The following is a 19,033-nucleotide window of genomic DNA, read 5'->3' as shown; positions in this document are numbered from 1 at the left end:
TTGCTCAGAGTTTGTGGAATCCAAGCAAAAACAGCTTCTTGAGTCTTTCACTACATTTATATCTTAAGATAGTGACAGTACTTTTGCCGTCGTTCTTTCTGTTTCATCCTCTCAATTGCTTCCACATTTTCTTTGGGAATGGATTCAATGAGATCACTCAGTTCCACCAGGCGAGACTCTACTTTCACCAGCTTTTGAATTGGGTTGAGGCTGCCAACCTCAGCATCTCCAATGCAGACTCTGTATACTTGATTAATTTTTTTACTAAGAGAGTCTATCAGTTTTTCCTGAGATTGAGAAGAAAAAGCAGAAAAGATAAAATTTTATCGCTATTGGCTTGTTCATTCAATAAATATAAAATTACTATATTATAATGAGGGCTTTTAGGTGCTACTAAATATTTCCTTTTTTGAAAGAAAGGTTTTAATACAATGTAGAACAGTGAGAAAAATGCAGCAGTGAATTTATGTCATAATTTATAGTCAGATCATTACTATGGTAATGCCTTGTATTCTTTTTTAAATCAGTCTAGGTATAGAAAGCAGTTTAATAGGACAGACTGTCTTTATGTTTGAATGTTTTTATGTATCTGATTCCCATTCAGGTATAAGTAATATAAACAATTTAAATCCCTTTTTTGCACTTAACTACTCTTAATTGCTAAAACTATAATTCTGTATGATAGTTATTTGCATTCATGCCTTATCTCCCCTTCTAGACTGTAAGCACCCGGAAGGCAGGAGCAATTTCTTATATTTACACTTCTGTCTAAAGCAGTGCCTTGCACAGAAGTATGCACTTAATAAATGTTTGCTGAATAAATGAATACATTCTCTCAGGAAAAAAAAGTTACAAGCAAACAGATTCCTAGGCTGGCTTATAAAACCTTTTTGAGGAGTTCGATTCTCTGCATCGGGAAGCCGTTTTCTAGTCTAAGCAGAGGCTTAGGCCAAACCTTGCTGATCCCTGTACCTGGGCACTGCGCAGTTTTAACTGTCGGTAGAGATGCTTGAGCTTGTAGGTAACATGTTTCGGGACCATAAGCAAACTCTCTCTCTCCAGTGTGTACCGGGTATTCGCAGATAAAAGGATCTCAATAAACTGCTGGGCAAAGTAAATCGCTGTCCTGGTAGCATCCTGCCCCCATGCCTGCTTCTGCTCAAGAAGATGAGAATCACCATAAAGCCAAGGACAAATAACATTCAAGACAGATGTGGCTCCAAGAGCCATGGGAAACCCCTCCCGACAAGCTCCTTACAGAGCCATTAGCACTTAATTACAAGTCAAGATCTCTAACCAATCACTTACTTCAAATAGCTTGTCTTTCCCACCTTCTAGTTTTAACAAGCTTTCTGATGGCCCTATTTACTATAAAGTCCCCACTTTTTTTCTCCTAAGTAACACTTCGTGTATTTTCTATTTAAATTTAAAAACATGCTTCCTTTAGAAAATTTGGAGAAATACAAAATAATATAAAAGGAAAAAGGAAAGTGAAAGTTCCATTTGCCATAAAGCTTTTTTCTCTAAATAACGTTTATTTTCCTTATTATAACACATTCCTTTTAGAAACTTTAGATATACAGGCAATATAAAAGGAAAAAGAAACATTAACTAATCAAGGGGCTAAATATACATTCAATATGAAAAAAAATACTGCAGTGTGAGTCATTACAAATATATTCTGAGAAAATATCCTTAATATGTGCGTGATTAGAAGTTGATGGAAATTTTTGGAGGAGACCTCTTGAAGGCTTAGAAAGAGCTTTAGAGATGCGTGGCAGCTACCTTTCCGGATGTCTTGTTTTCTTTTTAAGTTCCTGCAGTCAAACAGGAGCGGTGGAGACAAGGAGGGGTCTTAAGATAATGAGCTAAGAACAGTGTAAGAAGTAGGATTGGGGAATGAGGTTAAAGAAAATACTCATGTATGAAAAAGACTGAGGGCCTGGCCCAGTTAAGCAGAAGGGCAAGGAGAAGGGAGCTCAAGGCACAGGCCTGCCCGTGACAGAAGGGTCAGTCCCATCCCTGGAGCTGCCACCAGATGGCGGGCTCAGCCCAGGACACCTCGGAGGAGGGGCCGCCAAGAGAGGCTGCGAGAAGTGGGGGCAGCTGCTGCTTTGCGCCTGTGGTGGGTGGAAGGCAGACCACTGGATCAGGCCTCTAGATGCCCTCAGCGGTGAATGGGAAGTGATCGGCCAGAGCCATGTTGAGGGGGAATAGTTGTATCCAAACTGGATCGGGAAAGAGGGAGCTGTCTAAATGAGCTTTAAGCTCCCTTCCAGCTCAGGGATTCCGTGATTCTAATCCATGTCACATTCCTCTGACCAAACAACTCTCCCGACTGATCCTGATCAGCCTCCCTGCGCCAAAGAACAGTAAAACCAGAGGTGAGGACATTCTGCAGGTTGAACAGTGGAAAGCCTACAGTCCATTTCATGTTCAGTGAACAAACAACACGTATGACTCTCACGAACATAATGTGGAGAGAAAGAAACCCGACAAGGCAGGCGTATCACATGCTTCCACGTACATGAAGTTTAAGAACATGCAAGCTGATGGTGGGAGAAGTCAGGAGAGCAGTTTTCCTGGGTATGTGGTAGAGACGGGAAGGGGGCATGTGGGAGGCTTCTGGGGGTGCTACGTGGTGTGTTCGCCTTGAGGAAATTCCTTGAGAGAGAAACTGATGATTTGTGCGCTTTCCAGTGTTACGTTATAGTTGAATTTTAAATTGTATTTTAAAAGTAAAATATTGAATCAAGGAAAAATATTTTTAGGGAATTAAGTACAGTTAAGAGTGTGGAAGTTTTGAAAGAATAATATCTTCATTTTCTAGCTATAGCGCCAAAGTACACCTGTGATTTATGAAGGTCAGTATTGGGCACAGCTATGCCTATTTAGTGATAAAGGATTATGTTTTGCACATTTCAGTGTATGAAAAGAATGTGAGTGGGTAAGCAGGAAAATTCTTAGAAAAGAATGCTTTTCTCCTATCAATTTTCCTGTTCTGCTTCCTCTTCTCTGCCCCAGCATTTCCCGTCTCTAGGAGACACTATGAGTTATTAGCCCATTTTCCCAGAGTGTATAATATACAAATGCCAATATCACAGTTGTGACCAAAATGTCATAGGTAGTCTTTTAAAAAGTAATTTTCAGATCAGTTCTATCTTCTCCATTTAGGGATCTGGTTGCCTCAAAGTTGAAATGCCACTTTTTTTTTGGTAATCCTAAATTTGGATGAAAGGGGCTTGGAGAGACACCACTAATATTTACCTGACATTTTTCATGTTAATCAGCTTCAAACCAAATTGAAGGGTGGAAACAACCCAGATGTCCACAAACAGAGGAATAGATAAAGTGTGTGGTGTAAAAATACAATGGACTGTTACTACTCAAGCATAAAAAGGAGTGAAATTCTGACCCATGCCGCAACATGGATGAACCTGAAAACATGCTGAGTGAAAGAAGGCCAGATATTAACGAGGTACCCAAAATAAGCAAATTTACAGAGACGGAAAGTAGGACAGAGGTTACTAGAAGCTGACAGATGAAAGAATGGTGAATAATGGGGATGGTTTTTATTTAGGATGATGAAAAGGTTCTGGAAATAGATAGTGATGATGGTTATGCACTATTGCAGGTGTACTTAATGCCACTAAAATGGTCACTTTAAATATTAAATGGTAAATTTTCTGTATGTTTTACCACAATTTTTTAAAAACCTGGTTAAAAAAAAACAGCTTTGAGGAACTGAAAGGTGGGTGTCATCACAGCTCCTGCTCTACCGTATATGACCCCTCCCCTCCTAACTTGAGGTGCTGTCCCACCTAAGAAAGGTGTATTAGGAAGGAGCCAGAAACAATTTTGCTTTTTGTAACCCTGCCCACCTCCATCTTCTGATAGAGTTCTAAACCTACCTCTGTTTGAAAATTAAGTTCATAACCATAAATGCGATATTAGCCTCACATATGAGTTTTGAATTTTTATTTGGGATTTACAAGGAAACCAGTGTTAGCTGGAGTTTGGGCTTAAAACTAGCCGAATCATTCATTCAACAAACATTTATTGAGCACCTACTTTATAAGGACACTAAACTCAGCTAACTAGAAAGGGTAAGACAATCCCTGCCCTGGAGTTGACAGCCAGCTGAGAGATCAGCGTGTGAATTAGATGAGCATGCCCGCCCATGGCACAGGGGCTCTGGTGATGGATCTGTGCAGGCCCCCAAGAGGCCACAACCTCTTACAGGCTCGGTCTGGGAAGATGTTCTATCCAGTGCTGTTTCAGTGCTTCGTTTGTTATTTTACTTCTCAAGTTAATACCAAAATGACTACAGGCAGTGAACAATTCCATATGTGTAGTAATAGGTATACTGACTAAAAGAAATACATATATATATATATATATATATATATGGGGAGTCCTGTCAGTGGTGCAGTGGAAACGAATCCAACTAGGAACTATGAGGTTGTGGGTTTGATCCCTGGCTTCACTCAGCGGGTGGCATTGTCGTGAGCTGTTGTATAGGTTGCAGACGTGGCTTGGATCCTGCATTGCTGTGGCTGTGGTGTAGGCTGGCAGCTGTAGCTCTGATTGGACCCTGGCCTGGGAATCTCCATATGCTGTGGGTGCAGTCCTTTAAAAAAGCAAAAAAAAAAAAAAAAGAAAGCCAAAAAGAAGTATATATAGGGGAGAATCTTGGCATTATACTTTGTAACATTTTAAGAGGACTCCAGTGCCAGTTTGAGTGCTTTCTATCTTCTATGTAAGTTAGCTGTTACATATTGAGAGGGTAATTCCAAGCTGGTTTTCTGCCCCTGTAATCAACCTGGAACTTGTGTGGTTTTTTTCCCCAGTAAACAGGGAATGCAAATTATTATCATGAGCCAAACAAAATAAAATTAGTGTAGGCAAAGAGTGATTACCTGAGTATCTGAATTAAATTCTCCAAAACTAAATAGCCTGGACCTTAATTCCAGTTCTGCTGCTTTTTCCTCTTCTCTTAGACAGCTGGCCTTAAGCATTTCTTTGTGCTCCAAAAGAAACTCTATGCTGCTATTTCTATTGCAAAAGAAAGAGACCTTTGTCTGTAAATTTGTGGTTTAGTAAAATAAACCTTCAGTCAGGAGCTTCAACATTCCCTCCAGGTCATGTGTCAACATCTTAAGTCTAGCATGCCCAGGTTAGAGACACTGACAGAGTACACACAACTCTGCAGCTAAATGAGAAAAATAAATGCACAAAAGCATTTTCATCAGGAAATATTTTCTCACCCCTCCTACTTTTATGGTTCCCCTAGTCCCCCAAATACAACAGAGCAGCAGAGCTGAGGTGTCAGGACCCCTAGTTGTGCTGTGACCTGTTATGTCACTGTTCTCAAACCTGGCTGATGACCAGACTATCTGGGGAGCCACTAGGAAGAGTAGAGACTCCTGACTCCTCACCTAGAGATTCGGATATAGATCTTCTAGAGAGAGAATCTGACATAGATCCCCTTTTCCCTGCCCAACCATACCTTCCCCACCCTCCCCAAATCATATTGTCAGGGTGGGCACAATGCACCCAGGACTGGGAGAGAGGAGGTAAGGATTTCCAGGATCTAGTAGTCCAGTGGGTGGCTATAAGATTATGCTTTTTAGGTTCTTAACTTCTGAACAAGTGAAGTTGTTCCAAAGTTCAATGTAGTTTGACTTACTGTTTTAAAAGGTTGCCATCTTCTGGTCCAGAAAACTCTTCCCCAAAGGTTTTACACCTTTTTATGATGAGTAGGTATAAAGATCTATTTTCTCCAACTTTAAGCTATTTTCCAAAATCTTAATAATATACAATTTTAGAGTAGGAAGGAGTTTTCTGAGTCATCAAATCCAGCCTCCTTTCCAACAGAAACTCTTTATAATAGCTCTGCTGGATTGATATGTCCAGTATAAAATGATATAATATGTACATTACAAAGAAACTTGCCCAGAGTCACAGCTAAGGAAAATGTGGTTTTTAGCAGTATCATCCAAAGCATGATTTGATTAGCCAGATGACAGCATAAAAACTGCATTGAACAAAAATTACTGCAGTAGGTGACATTTCAATTATTTTAAATCTTTTAAATTGTCTTTTATTTTTGCTAGCTAGAAAATATTTTGACAAGTGAAAGGAAGTAGTGACGAAAGCTAAACTAAAGCCAGTCTTTTCTGTGTAAATACAACTTCTACCTTTTACCCTCTGCAGTGTAAACTATTATGAATAAAAATCCCTTCCTAAATCCAGAGAGACCACAAGAAAGGGCCATACATAAATGAGTCAGACTCCATCTCTGGTTAGAAATAGGTAATAGAATAAGTCTATTTGTTTTTAATGACTTACATTTTATCTTGTATAAGTCTTTCTCTTTTATTTACATCTTCAAGATTTTCGTCTACATCTTGGGAATATTGTACCAAAGTAAGATTCTGCTCTTCCAGCTCTGTGAGGACTTGGAGTAACTCTTCTGGTTCTTTGAAATAAAGTTCTGGCTCCTAGTCAGTCAATATTGAAGAATATAATTCACTTTAAAATAGGCTGCTTAGGTACATGTGACTTAGCTAGGAAAACACAGGGTAAAGGAATACTGTGCCATTTGTGAGGGAGACGTGGGCAGAGAGTGACCAAGGAGCCTCTTGCCACGTGACAGATGGCCTTCAGGAAGAGAACATTTTGGGTGTTGGGGGAAGATGAAGGCTACCAGAGAAGGGGAAAAAGAAGAAGAGGGTGAGGAAAAGAGAAGAAAGAAGGGATGGAGCAGAAGAGGAAAAAGGGAAAGGTGGGTCTAGGGGAAATGTAGAGGAGAAAGAATCCAAGAATGAGAAAGACAGGAGGATAAGTGGGGGTCGTTTTCTGCCCACATTTTAAGGATGTTCTGTTTCCCAAAATGTTAAGTTTGTATTACTAAGTAAATACAATTTTTAGAAAAGTGTCTTGGATATTTGCACACCCATGTTCATCTTTTTTGCTATATAGCCAAGAGGTGGAAGCAGTCAGAATGTCCATCAGTGGCTGGATGGATAAAGAAAAGTGTGTTATATCCATTCAGCCTTAAAAAAGGAGATCTTGTCATATGTGACAACATGGATGAACCCAGAGGACATGAGATGAAGCAAACTAAGCCAGTTACAAAAAGGCGTGTGGCATAATTCCACGTTTATGAGGTATCTAATGTAGTCAAACTCTCAGAAACAGAAAGTAGAACAGTGGATGCCAGGGGCTCGAGGCTGTGGGCATAGGGGAGTTGTTCAGTGGGAGCAGAGTTTCAGTTTTTCAAGTTGAAAAATCTAGAGATCATTAAAAATGATTGTGGTTTTTTTCCATCGTAAAAGAAGACGATGACTTGGGTAAGGTATGCTAGATAATATGTGGATGGTATTCTTATGTGTTTTTTTCGTTCCTTTTGAGTTTTGCAGTTGTATTTAGGGTGGGATTAGCTCAAAGTCAGTCTTTAGCCCTAAAGGGCTGTTTTGTCGAAGGTCAATTTATCTCACAGTCCAGCTATCCAGTACGTCTCAAGCTGCAGTAAGATGATAAGAAATCAGAAAATGTATTTTCCAGGAAGACTGTTGTTCAAGATCTCCCCTAAATTGTTACCTTCTTATAAAATGTCTGATGACTTTTTCATAAAATGATGACAGAGATGAACTACGTATTATAAATAACTGGAGGACAGTATCACAATCATACTTTCTTCTGGGAAATTCTGGAATATTTGGAATAGGACATTCTAATTTCAGAGTAAGAAATGAGCATCTATACTTTTCATCAAACACAGTAAGTCAAGAAAGTTATTCGAGTTCCCACTGTGGCTCAGCAGATTAAGGAGCCGATGTTGTCTTTGTGAGGATGCGGGTTCAACGCCTGGCCTCACTCGCTCAGTTGGTTAAGGATCTGGCATTGCCACAAGCTACTGCGTAGGTCACAGATCCAGGGCTGCTGTGGCTGTGGTGTAGGCGCTTCAACCCCTGGCCCCGGAACATCCATATGCTACAGGTGCGGCTGTAAAAAGGAAAAAAACGGGGGGGAGGAAGGAAGGAAAAGCTGTCTGGTTACTAGGTCAGCAAGGAAAGAAGGAAAGAAAGGGAGAAATCTGATTACCAGATCGTAGTCCATATCATCATCTAAAAGGAAGTCCAAACTGTCTTCTGAACTGATACTTTCAGCTCGGCTGTAAAAGAATAAAGAAAAAGAAAATGCCTGATTTCTGCGCCATTTTCTGTCAACAGATTGACTTACATTTCTAAATTGTCTTTGGAACCTAACTGTATTTTCAAACAGCTGTATAGCCTCTTAGGGAACTGCTGATTGCAGGAATCCCTGACCACAAGGAAGGGCTGCGCCACATGACAGCAATTATTTGAGGTGCATCTATAAAGGAAGGTAAATCTTTTTGCTTTTTTGCTTTTTAGGGCTGCAGGTGTGGCCTATGGAAGTTCCCAAGCTAGGCCGGCCTACACCACAACCGCAGCAATTTGGGATCCGAGCCACATCTAATTATGAAAAATATCCAAATCCCAAAAGGTTACATACTGTATGGTTCCATTTATATAAAATTCTTTTTTTTTTTTTTTTTTTTTTGTCTTTCTAGGGCCACACCCGTGGCATATGGAGGTTCCCAGGCCAGGGATCCAATCAGAGCTGCAGCTGCCAGCCTACACCACAGCCACAGCAACTCGGGATCTGAGCCGCATCTGTGACCTATACCACAGCTCACAGCTACGCTGGATCCTTAACCCACTGAGCGAGGCCAGGGATCGAACCTGCAATCTCATGGATCCTAGTTGGATTTGTTAACCACTGAGCCACAACGGGAACTCCTATATAAAATTCTTGAAGTGCCAAAAGTCACAGAAATGGAGAACAGAGCAATGGTTGCCAGAGTTGGGGGGAGGTGGGTAAAGGGAAGCGGATGTGACCTTAGTAGGGACAACATGAAGAATCCTGTGTTTGATTGTCTCTTGCCTCTCTTGTCAGCATCCTGGTTGTGATACTGTGTTTATACTACAGTTTTGCCAGGTGTTACCATTGGGGGAAACTGGGTAAAGGGTAGTGGGACCTCACTGTATTTTTTCTTAGAATTGCATGTGAGTCTACAATTATCCCAAAATGAAAAATTAAAAACACAACAAAATAGTGACTCCCAAATGCCACAGAAGGGCCCCTGGATTTAGAGCACAGGCAAAAGCCTTTGCAGTCCTATTGCAGCAAGATTCTAACTGACAAAGGCCTTTAAATCTAGGCTCGTTTTTTCTTTGGCAATCCCTAAAACTTAGACAGCTTTTGTCTTTGCTTCTCAACAATTCCTCGAGCAGACGTTCCCACCTCAGATTTTTTCCTAGACATGTTTATTTGCTTCCTCACTCTTGCTTCTCTCTTAAGTGGCTCTCTCTCGAGTATCAGACAGAAGAGACATGGATGGGAAAATCATGTCTCAATCGGATCTTTGCCAGTAAGTCTGAGTCAGAAAGGGCCTTTGTTTCTCAAATAATCTTACTACGTGGGATCCAGAAGTAGTTGGCTTTTATAATCCTTGAGAGCGTGTGTTTCTGGATTCTCACGCCTCTTTCACTTCTTTGGAAAACCAGCCAATCTTTGCTGAACTCATCTCTTTCTTGTACTTCCTTGCTAAGAGTGGAGTTGTGCAAGTACCTGCTTCCTTAGCATCAATCAGCAGAGTAGGTCATAAACAACTGGGTGGTGGATTCCCACAGGCAAGGCCCCAAGATGCAGGGCGCAGGCACTTCTTGCCAGGAGCAGTTACAGGCCCTCATCAAAGGATTCGGGGAGGCCTGTGAGAGCTCAGCCCCCTCAGGAGCACACAGAAATGGCAACCACACCCTCTGGCATCCACTAAGGTGGGTGTGGAGACGTGGTATGCATGTTGAGGAAAGGCTAAAAGAGATATTTGCCCAAAAAACATTGTTTCCAAGAGAGCTGATCAAGTATGTACTGTACTTTGATAAGGACGATTTCTTATTCTCCAGAGTGAGAGTGGTCCTCTTGCGTGGTTTTCCTGTTCACAGTGTCCAGGCGAAGCCCGTGTCATCGGTGATGGTGGAGGTGAAGAGAAATGACATGCAATTAGAAATGAGTCCTTGTTGTTGGGTATGCAATATTCATTTTTTCTGCAGCCATATGCCCTTCACTTTTTAAAAATAATTATTAGAATAATAATTATATAGCAAACAGAGTTCTTCTATTCTACTGAAACTAGGTTCTAAACATAAGAATAAGATCAAAGGACACAATGAACTTTGCAGAACAGATACTGACTCACAGACTTTGAAAAACTTATGGTTTCCAAATGAGACAGGTTGGGAGGTGGGGGGATGCACTGAGGGTTTGGGATGGACATGCTGTAAGATTTGGTTGTGATGATTGCTGTACACCTATAAATTAATAAAATTCACAGAGTAATTGAAAAAAGAATCAAATCAAAGGCACTGTCTTTTTTTTGGGGGGTGCTTGTTGTCAGAAACATGGCACAACTGTTAAAGCTTACACGTCAGGGTCATAAATTGTGAAATATCAATCACGGTTCTGGAGTTCCCTTGTGGTGCAGTGGGTTAAGGATCTGGTGTTGTCACCACAGCAGCTCACGCATATTTCTAATCACAGATTTAAAAAAAAAATCAAGGTATAAAACAAAAATGATGAACTTCAATCATTACATCTTGTGGGGAGAGCTACCATAGTCCCAGACAAGTCACCCACATACTCATTCCCCTGCCACCTGTCTGCACTTGTTCTCCCACACCAATGTCTGGGCCTGACCCTGGTCTGACAGTGAGAAGAGGGTAAAAGCAGTCTTGAATCTTGGCATCCACCGGCCCCCAAATCCCTGCAGGTCATGCTTCCTCATGTGACTTCTGGTCACCCTTTCTGCTATTCTGTCTTAAAACCACGGCTGGCCTCACTTTCCCCACTTCCTACCTGGCAAGCTCCTACTTATTCTTCAAAACCCAGCTCAAATGTGACCTTCTCTTAAAGACTCTGCTAAATGCCTCAGGCAGAGATTGTACTTTTGGCTTTTGCCCCCAGGGCCCTCGCCACCACTGCTCTATCACTGGTCCCATTGGATTGTGTTGTGTGGTTCCAGGCTGCAGAACTATGTCCTGTTCATCTTTGTGTACTCAAGAGTCTTGAAAATTACCTGATACCATTGGATGCCTCCACTTACTATTTGGTGAGTGGGAGAAGGAAGGAAAGAAAATGATGACGAACCAATATATTCCACCACCACCGTCAATCAACATCTTAGCTCTCAAGCTGATACTGGAACACATGTTCCTAAAAAGTCTCTTGTTACGGGATGTTATTTAAGCTAACTGACTTCTATATTCAAGATGTTAAAGAGAACACTGTTCCCACCACCTACTCCCTGTCTCTCCCCCACACCCTACTCCAGATGCTCTAACAAGCAAAGTAATGTGTCTTAATTTGGGTCCAATGTGGCCTCATCATCCGAAGGAATTCACTTTCTCAATCAGCTGGCCAAGTGTACTTATACCAGGGTTGTTTGGGCAGGAAAATTGCACTGTTGAGCTTCCCCCCCACCACGAAATGCCTCAAATGGTTTACAGCAGGATAAAGGAGAAAAGGAGTTCCCAGAAGTCAGCCTGCATGGGGTGGGGGTGTGTCACAGACTCGGAATGACTACAGGGCAGGGCAGGTTGAAGGGGTTCAGAGTTGATTATGGGCATGGCAGAGCTTCCTCGGTGTCACTGGACAATGGCAGTCACCTGGTTGCCACTGACCCAGTTCTTGGGGCCTGGGAATGGGTCCGTCACCCCCGAAGGCAGGCCTGAACCAGAGGAAGGAGGACGTCCAGCCAGGAGTGTTCCTGCCAGCTAGGGACAACCAGGTCCTCTGCCCTGACTTCTCTGCCTATTTGGTCCATTCACCTATCTCTCTGAGTTGTATAATTATGTCAAGGAAGTGAGGAATCGAACCCCTAGCTGCACAAGATGAAGGGTGACGTGGACCCTCTGTTTTCCAGGTTGGCTTATAGGTCTTGGGTCTTCCCTTCGAGATGGGCACCTTCTCTGGCTTTACTTTGGGGAGTGAAGTCCCCCATTTCCAGTATTACCTTGGCTGCCTCTTCCCAGAGAAGAGTCTTCTGAAAATGATGTCCCCCTGGACTCTTCCATGCTGCCCTCTTTTCTCCTTGCACTTAATTCTAGAGTGGAAAATAAAGGAGTCGGGGGCAGGGAACACTTCTGAGAATGAGAGCTTTCTTTCGGGGTGAAGGTAGAGTTGTTATGAAAACTTTCAGGGACAGAAATGCAAGGTGGGTTCATGGTAACCAGCAAACATATTATGCAGATGGCCAGGGCTGGTCCCTGGAGCACACAGGATGGATGGAAACAGACCGAGAGGCCCTGAGGAGGTCTCTTTCCCACCTCAGTCTGTCAGGACCTCTCAAATCCCAGTGTTCGCCATTCAGTCCTCTGGACCGACACTTGCTGCTGTGTGAGCAGCCTCTAGTTCGATGACAAGTCTAGGAGCCCCAAATCGTAAGCTGCTAGATGCAGATGCTTCCCAGGTTTCCTTTCCATGTGTTTCCTCTCTTGTCAAACATCATGTTGAGTTTAACCCAGTGTCACCACTGCGCTGGATCCTTCCAGGACCTGATGTAGTCACACTCAGCTTAGTGAGCGGCCGCAGGGAGCTCAGCAGGGCAGCCATCCCTGGTGGGCTGCTAAGCGCTTAATGACTGGCTCTCCGGAGAAAAGATTCTCCTTAATGTAATTTGCCTATTTCGGGGGTGCACATGCTCTCACCCAGAGGCTCAGGAACCCTCTCTGGGTGTGGCCCCCTCCATTCCATTAATCTCTGGAAACTCCAGCCCCCATGGCCTCCCTCCCCTCAGCTCTGTCTTTCAATCCATGGGGGCCCCTGAGCACCCCGCTCCACGCTGTACCCTGGAAATGCTCTCAGGCCGTGCACCGAGGCCAGCACTGGGCCCAACTGTTTACTTCCCCTCTCTCGGGATGACTTTGCTTTGCTCCCTGTTGTTCGATGACCAAAAACTGTTCCTTCATGTATTTTTCGGGCAAGACAGTGTGTCTGGTCCTCGTTACCGTCATGTTGCTGAAAGTGTAAGTCTTCTGTTTGTGACCCTGCATTCATCACTTACGAAAGTTTTACGTTTAATAGGATCTATTTCTGGACCATCGAGCTGACTTCCTAAGGCCAGTACCACACTGTTTTAATTTCTGAGATTGTGATAGTATGTTATACAGCATCTTAAAGGATAAGCAACACCCCCATTACCTTATTTTGGAAGTATTTGTTTATCTTTCTACATGAACCTCAGAGTCATTGTGCAAGGTTCTCCCAAACCCAGCACCCAACTCCCTGACACATTTTTGGTAATGTTTTAATTATAATTCCATAAAGCTTATACGTTAATTTCAGAAAAATTGGCAGCTTTACAAAATCCATCCTCCTATCTCAAAGCATGATGTCTGTGTCCTGTACAGCACAGGAAACTGTATCCAGTCTCAAGGTAGAACCTAAGGGAAGATAGTGCGAGAAAAAGAGTGTGTCTGATGTGTGACTGGGTCCCAATGCTGTACCTCAGGAATTAACGCAATGCGGTGAGTCAGCTGTGCTCTGATAGAATTTTTAAAAACTGATGCATATGTTAAATCTTCTGGTCACACACTTGATACTGTTGTTTTCTTGGTTTTCCTTTCCTTGTGTATTTTCTAATTAATAAAGTCAATCTATTTAACTTAATATGTTAGGTTAATAAGTATAATTGACTTTGTGTCTGTTTATAGAATGCTTTAAGTCAAGTTGTTTTTCAGGATTTTTATTGGGGACAGGTTTGAGGGTATGCTATCATTATCTACAAATCATACATTTTGTGTTTCACCATGTATATCTTTATATTGCTTTGTATCTGAAATTAACCTGAGTTTCCAAATCAATAATATTATGTCAGAGACAGTGGGATAGTGGGATTGTTCAGATTCTGCTAAAAATAAAAATTCTAGGAGTTCCCACTGTAGTGCAGTGGGCTGAATATCCAGCTGAAGTGGCTCGGGTCCCTGTGGAGGTGCTGATTTGAACCCTGGCCCAGAGCAGTGGGTTAAGGCTCTGGCATTGCCACGGCTGTGGTGAGGGTCACAGCTGCAGCTCAGATTCCATCACTGACCTGGGAACTTCCATATGCCTTGGGTGTGGCCATAAAAAAATAAAAATAAAAATTCTATTTAATAAAAATACAAATTATGGAAGCAGAGTATTTTAGAATTAGAGATTATTTATTTATTTATTTTTTGTCCTTTGAGGGCCACACCTGTGGCATATGGAGGTTCCCAGGCTAGGGGTCTAATCGGAGCTACAGCTGCTGGCCTATGCCAGAGCCACAGCAACACCAGATCCGAGCTGTGTCTGTGACCTACACCACAGCTCACGGCAACGCCGGATCCTTAACCCACTGAGTGAGGCCAGGGATCGAACCCTCAACCCCTTGGTTCCTAGTCGGATTTGTTTCCGCTGCGCCACAACGGGAACTCCAGAATTAGGGATGTTTACTTAACTGAAATTCAGACTATGGAACTTACTTGTTATTATACTTGGAAGCATGGCATTCACATTTTCTTTACTCTTTGACACCCTTTTCATTGCTTGCTGGATTTGCCATTGTTTTGGAGACAATTTCAGCAGAAAAAATCCATATTTCATGTACTCTCTAAGAAGGAATTCTGTCTTTGCTATTTCACTGCTCAAAAGAAATAAAGATATAATTAGATATACCTGTGTGAAAGCATGTTCTTTTTCTAAAAAGGTCTTACAGAATTCATTCTCTTCATCATGTATTTGAATAATAATTTGCGAAACAAATATTGTAAATACGGCCATAAAAACATGGGCTTTAATAAGCTATGAGATGAGACACAAGAAACCCGTAGGAATATTTTTTGAATAAAAATGCCCAGGGATACGCACACCTGGAATAGACGGATGATCCTGTTACCGGGCAAGGACTCTCACTGCCCAAAGTGCATAGATGCCAACACCATGGCACTGGCTTCTGAGAAAGAAAGGGCTTTGTTGAGAAGTCGGCAGGCAAGGAGACAGATTTGAGAGCCTTGCCTGGCTTCCTGCTGGTTGACCTTTCAATAATAATTGGAAATAATTTTGGTGACCACGAAGGGACATAGGTCTTATGACCGCCTGCCTGAGGCGCCGTAGCCCCCAGCACAGCATGTGCCTTTGCCGCCGACCCAGAGTGGCCACCTAGACTGAGTCAGTGTGGAGGGTGACCTGTCAGCTTCCTGCCTCCCTGGCGCTTCAGGCTCCTTGGTGCTACCTTCCCTTGTGAGAAAAGCAGCAGCTCCTGGATCCAACATCTTTTGGGTAAGTAATCTTGTTAAAATGCACTTGTCCTGTCTAATAATCAGCATTGTGGGTTAGAGGCCTACCCTGGGGAGACGGGCTGGGTTGGAGTCCCACCCCGAGGGAGACAAATGTAAAAGCTTCTGGCAGCTGAGGGCCTCAAAGGATGAGGTGAGAGTCTCAGGTCTCTGGATTCTGTTGTTTGTCTACGTCTGTTTTATTTGTTAGGACTGGCTGATGGGGCTTGGATTTTGGATGACTGCAGCAAAGCTTCATGACACCAGCCATTAACGAGGGCCTTCTGACTCAGGAGATAAGACATTGCTCCCTGCAAGACACGTTGCCTTACGGGGCTGTGGGTGTTTTCCACACCTATGCCTGATATGACCGCCTGAACGTATTGAGACAGGTGGGTGTTCTTAATGGAACCAGCCCTGAGCACCTTGTTGGGGGGAGAGGGGAAAGGAGAAAGGAGGGCGTGTAAAGCAGGCACACCCTCCACCCCAGAAGGACATAACATGTGCTTGGGTGAAAGGCCGTCTATACAGCTGGACACATTTTGGTTTTTTCTCCTTGAGAATTTTAACCCTCATTGGTATGAACCAGACTAGCAGGGCGTTAGCATTGAGTTGCTTTTAAGTGTGCATATATATATGGACATGCATATGTATGTATATTCAAAAGGAAAATTCGCCCAGAGAAACAAGTGGTGGTGGTGATGCTGTGGGCCGTGGGCCACATGGAGGCCTTGGGCCGAATGGTTTCTACCTGGAAATTGCCCAGATGTCTGTCATCTCCACGGGGGAGGTGAAAGGTTTTGGGCCATCTACTAAGAAGAGCAAACCCCAACCCGCTCAGAAAGGAAGTGAGTGCTTGGGCATTTTAATCCAGAGCTTCCTGAACTCCTCTCTCCTGCTCAGCTCTGAGCCTAAGACAGCATCCTCATTTCACTTTCTCCCATGTGACGCAGTCACCTCTTCCACCCTCCTTATCGGCTAAGTTTTCCGAGCTGGCGCCTGCCACCAGCACGTGGGGGAAAACTCTCCATCAGGAGCCTCGGGCCAAATTGGCTACAGTCTTGGAATTGCCGGGACAGATCCCTTGGCAGCAGGTAGCACGTGTGATTTTCAGGCCGCGGTTCTTGGCAGTCACCTGTGATGGAAAGCGTTTCCGTGTCCCCCCTAAGGGACCCTCACATCCACGCCAGGCATCTGATTCCTCAGTGGCTTCTCCAGGGAATTCCCACAGCCAAGCTGTGAATAGTCGCTACTGCATTCGCTTGCTTCTTTCCAGAAACCAAACTAGGAGATGCAATGGGTTCCTAAGCCGTAAGATTCTTGCTTTCTCTCTCATACCTTTTGAGGCTGTTTAAGTTCCCTCTGCTACTTGCAGGAGTGAAGGAAGGCCATTTTCTAGAGGTCTGCAGCCCATAGACTATATGCGCAGGTCTTGGGTTTGACGCCTGAGGTACTGACTAAGCCTTTGACTTAGGAGTTGCTTGCTAGCACATTCTTTCCAAATGCCCATTTTCAGAGGGGCCAGCTAACTCCTCAGAACACTGAGGTGGAAAGTAGTTGAGGGGGCAAGACGCGAGTGTGCTCAGGTGCTTCCTACAAAGGAATAACGTGGGCTCCGAGCCGCAGATTGGCCAGCCCTGGTGATGGGCTCCACCTCCCACGAACGCGAGGGTTTTCCAGGTGCAGCCAGCAGTGCAGCCTCCCGCAGGCCTCCAGTCCCTGCGAAGACTCACAACAGGCCTCATCTGTGGAAGCTGGGAAGAGGCGGCAGGCATTTGCTAACGGCAGTTGTTCCGGACTCTTCCATGTTTTTGCTGGCCAGGAAGTAAAGGACTTTGAGCACATGGGTGCAGGAAGCCTGCTCAGCTAAGGGCAGAGCCCCCATGTCACGGAGGGCTGGTTTTCCTCCAGAGGAGGGACTCCCCCACGGAGACCCCTTGGCTGTCCTCCCACCAGCTCTGCCTTGCCCTGTGGTCATCGCTTTTCCTCGGAGAAAGCAGGTACAAGTTTTTCTAATGTCTTTTGTAAGCTTTTCGGCAGTGAAACCAAATGGGGTCTTTATACCACGATTCGAATTTGCAGAAGAGATGTAGATTTCGGGTTCAGAGGGTAGATCCTCCAAAGAGCCTGTCTTGGCTGAATCGGAGCCTAATGATGATCTCGAGTGAATGCCCCACCGTGTGCAGGGGAAACTCGCGCATGTGGTGCCGAGGCCTCCACCAACAATCCTCCTTAGAGCCAGGGCCGGCCTGGCCTCCTGCCCTCCTTACCAGGCAGTCAGAAGGGATTGGACTCCCCTCCCCATACCCACCCGGATATTCAGCTCCATCCAGGGGGGCTCTCTGGCTCAGGTGAAATCCCTTGAGGCACATTCCTGCTTCAATCAGATGACCATTCAGGGGGTTTGACCTGTGCACTCCCCACTTTTCTAGCTCTGATCTAGATACCTGCAGAAACATACTCAAATCCCAGCTTCCTGTATGTGCCCAAATGCCCTATTCCCTTGCGGGGATGGAAGCTGCCGACAAAATTAAATGACTTCCTCAGTAGACATTGAAGTACTCCCAGATCAGGCCTGCACCCTCCAAGCTGCACTGGCTTACAACTGGGAGATGCGTCCTTGAGGAAATTCTACAAAAAGGGCAGAAGTTTGGGTGCCTATTTTTCCATCAGGTTGTTTGGTTTGTTGTTATTGAGCTGTATGAGCTGTTTGTATAGCTTGAAAATTAAACCCTTGCTAGTTGCATTGTTGGTTTGCACATATTTTTTTCCCAGTCTGTAGGCTGCCTTTTCATTTTGCTTATGGTTCCCTTTGTTTTACAAAAGCTTATAAGTTTGATTAGGTCCCATTTGTTTCTATTGCCTTGGGAGACTGACCTAGGAAAAGATTGGTATGATTTATGTCAGAGAATGTTTTGCCTATGGCTTTTTCTAAGAGCTTTATGGTGTCATGACCTTTTTTTTTTTTTTTTGGTCTTTTTTTTTTTTAGGGCCACACCCGCAGCATATGGAGTTTCCCAGGCCAGGGGTCCAATCAGAGCTGTAGCCACCAGCCTACACCACAGCTCACGGCAACACCGGATCCTTAACCCACTGAGCGAGGCCAGGGATCGAACCTGCAACCTCATGGTTCCTAGCTGGATTCGTTTCCCCTGTGCCACGACGGGAACCCCAAAGTACAGTACTTTTAAATACATGCTATTATTCCTATCATTTGAAAAGAGAAATAAACGACTTGCAAAGTCATCTGCCTGGTAAATGGCAAACCCAGCACACAGACCCACACAGACCCACGTGCTCACCAACAATACCCAGTGACTGGGACAGAAAGCAACCTCCTGCCCCCGGGGCTCGCATTGCTTTCCTATAACATCATGGAAAAAATGGATCCAGAGGGAATGTTTAAAATTACAAGGAAGGTCCTTGGGAAAAGGAGCTCCACCCTTAGCCTTCAGAGGCTGCCTTACCCCGTCCTCACCAGTGCCCTCATCAGCATCACTCCACTATCAGTATCTCCACGTCAGCACTTCTGCTCAGAGCCTCCTTGGTGCTGGTAGGGGGTGATATTCAAGAGTCAACAGATGGCAGGCTCCCGTATCACCCACCGAAAGGCATTGGCAACCCCCCCGTTCTACAGAGACCACGGTGTCTTA

At 44.0% G+C, this 19,033-nt stretch overlaps 2 protein-coding genes across 24 annotated transcripts in view; one reads left to right on the top strand and one right to left on the bottom strand.

Annotated features, from left to right (window-relative positions):
- CCDC38 (coiled-coil domain containing 38) overlaps positions 1-19,033 on the bottom strand; it is a 47,025-nt gene that overhangs the window by 5,119 nt on the left and 22,873 nt on the right. For 10 of the 23 annotated variants that reach the window (XM_021092738.2, XM_021092735.2, XM_084957560.1 and 7 more), the window contains 7 exons: positions 14,589-14,746; positions 12,101-12,190; positions 9,967-10,024; positions 8,110-8,179; positions 6,352-6,503; positions 4,920-5,055; positions 82-287 (listed from right to left, as the gene is read on the bottom strand). In XM_021092738.2, the coding sequence (XP_020948397.2) occupies positions 82-287; positions 4,920-5,055; positions 6,352-6,503; positions 8,110-8,179; positions 9,967-10,024; positions 12,101-12,190; positions 14,589-14,746 (870 nt within the window). Of the gene's footprint in view, positions 1-81; positions 288-972; positions 1,156-4,919; positions 5,056-6,351; positions 6,504-8,109; positions 8,180-9,966; positions 10,025-12,100; positions 12,191-14,588; positions 14,747-19,033 lie in introns of all 23 variants that reach the window. The other 13 variants (XM_084957544.1, XM_084957553.1, XM_084957555.1 and 10 more) reach the window with 5 other exon arrangements.
- Positions 17,095-19,033, top strand: part of AMDHD1 (amidohydrolase domain containing 1) — a 42,270-nt gene continuing 40,331 nt past the window's right edge. The window contains exon 1 of the mRNA XM_084957579.1: positions 17,095-17,380. Coding sequence (XP_084813705.1) covers positions 17,264-17,380 — 117 coding nt within the window. The 5' untranslated portion in view covers positions 17,095-17,263. The remainder of the gene's footprint in view (positions 17,381-19,033) is intronic.

Source organism: Sus scrofa, chromosome 5 (genome assembly GCF_054392235.1).
Source record: "Sus scrofa isolate SSC_HxYL_T2T_F1_AM1 chromosome 5, Sscrofa_HxYL_maternal_Yorkshire_Landrace_v2.0, whole genome shotgun sequence".
Lineage (NCBI taxonomy): Eukaryota > Metazoa > Chordata > Mammalia > Artiodactyla > Suidae > Sus > Sus scrofa.
Note: the sequence above shows the minus strand (reverse complement) of the source record. Positions and strands in the feature narration are given on the sequence as shown.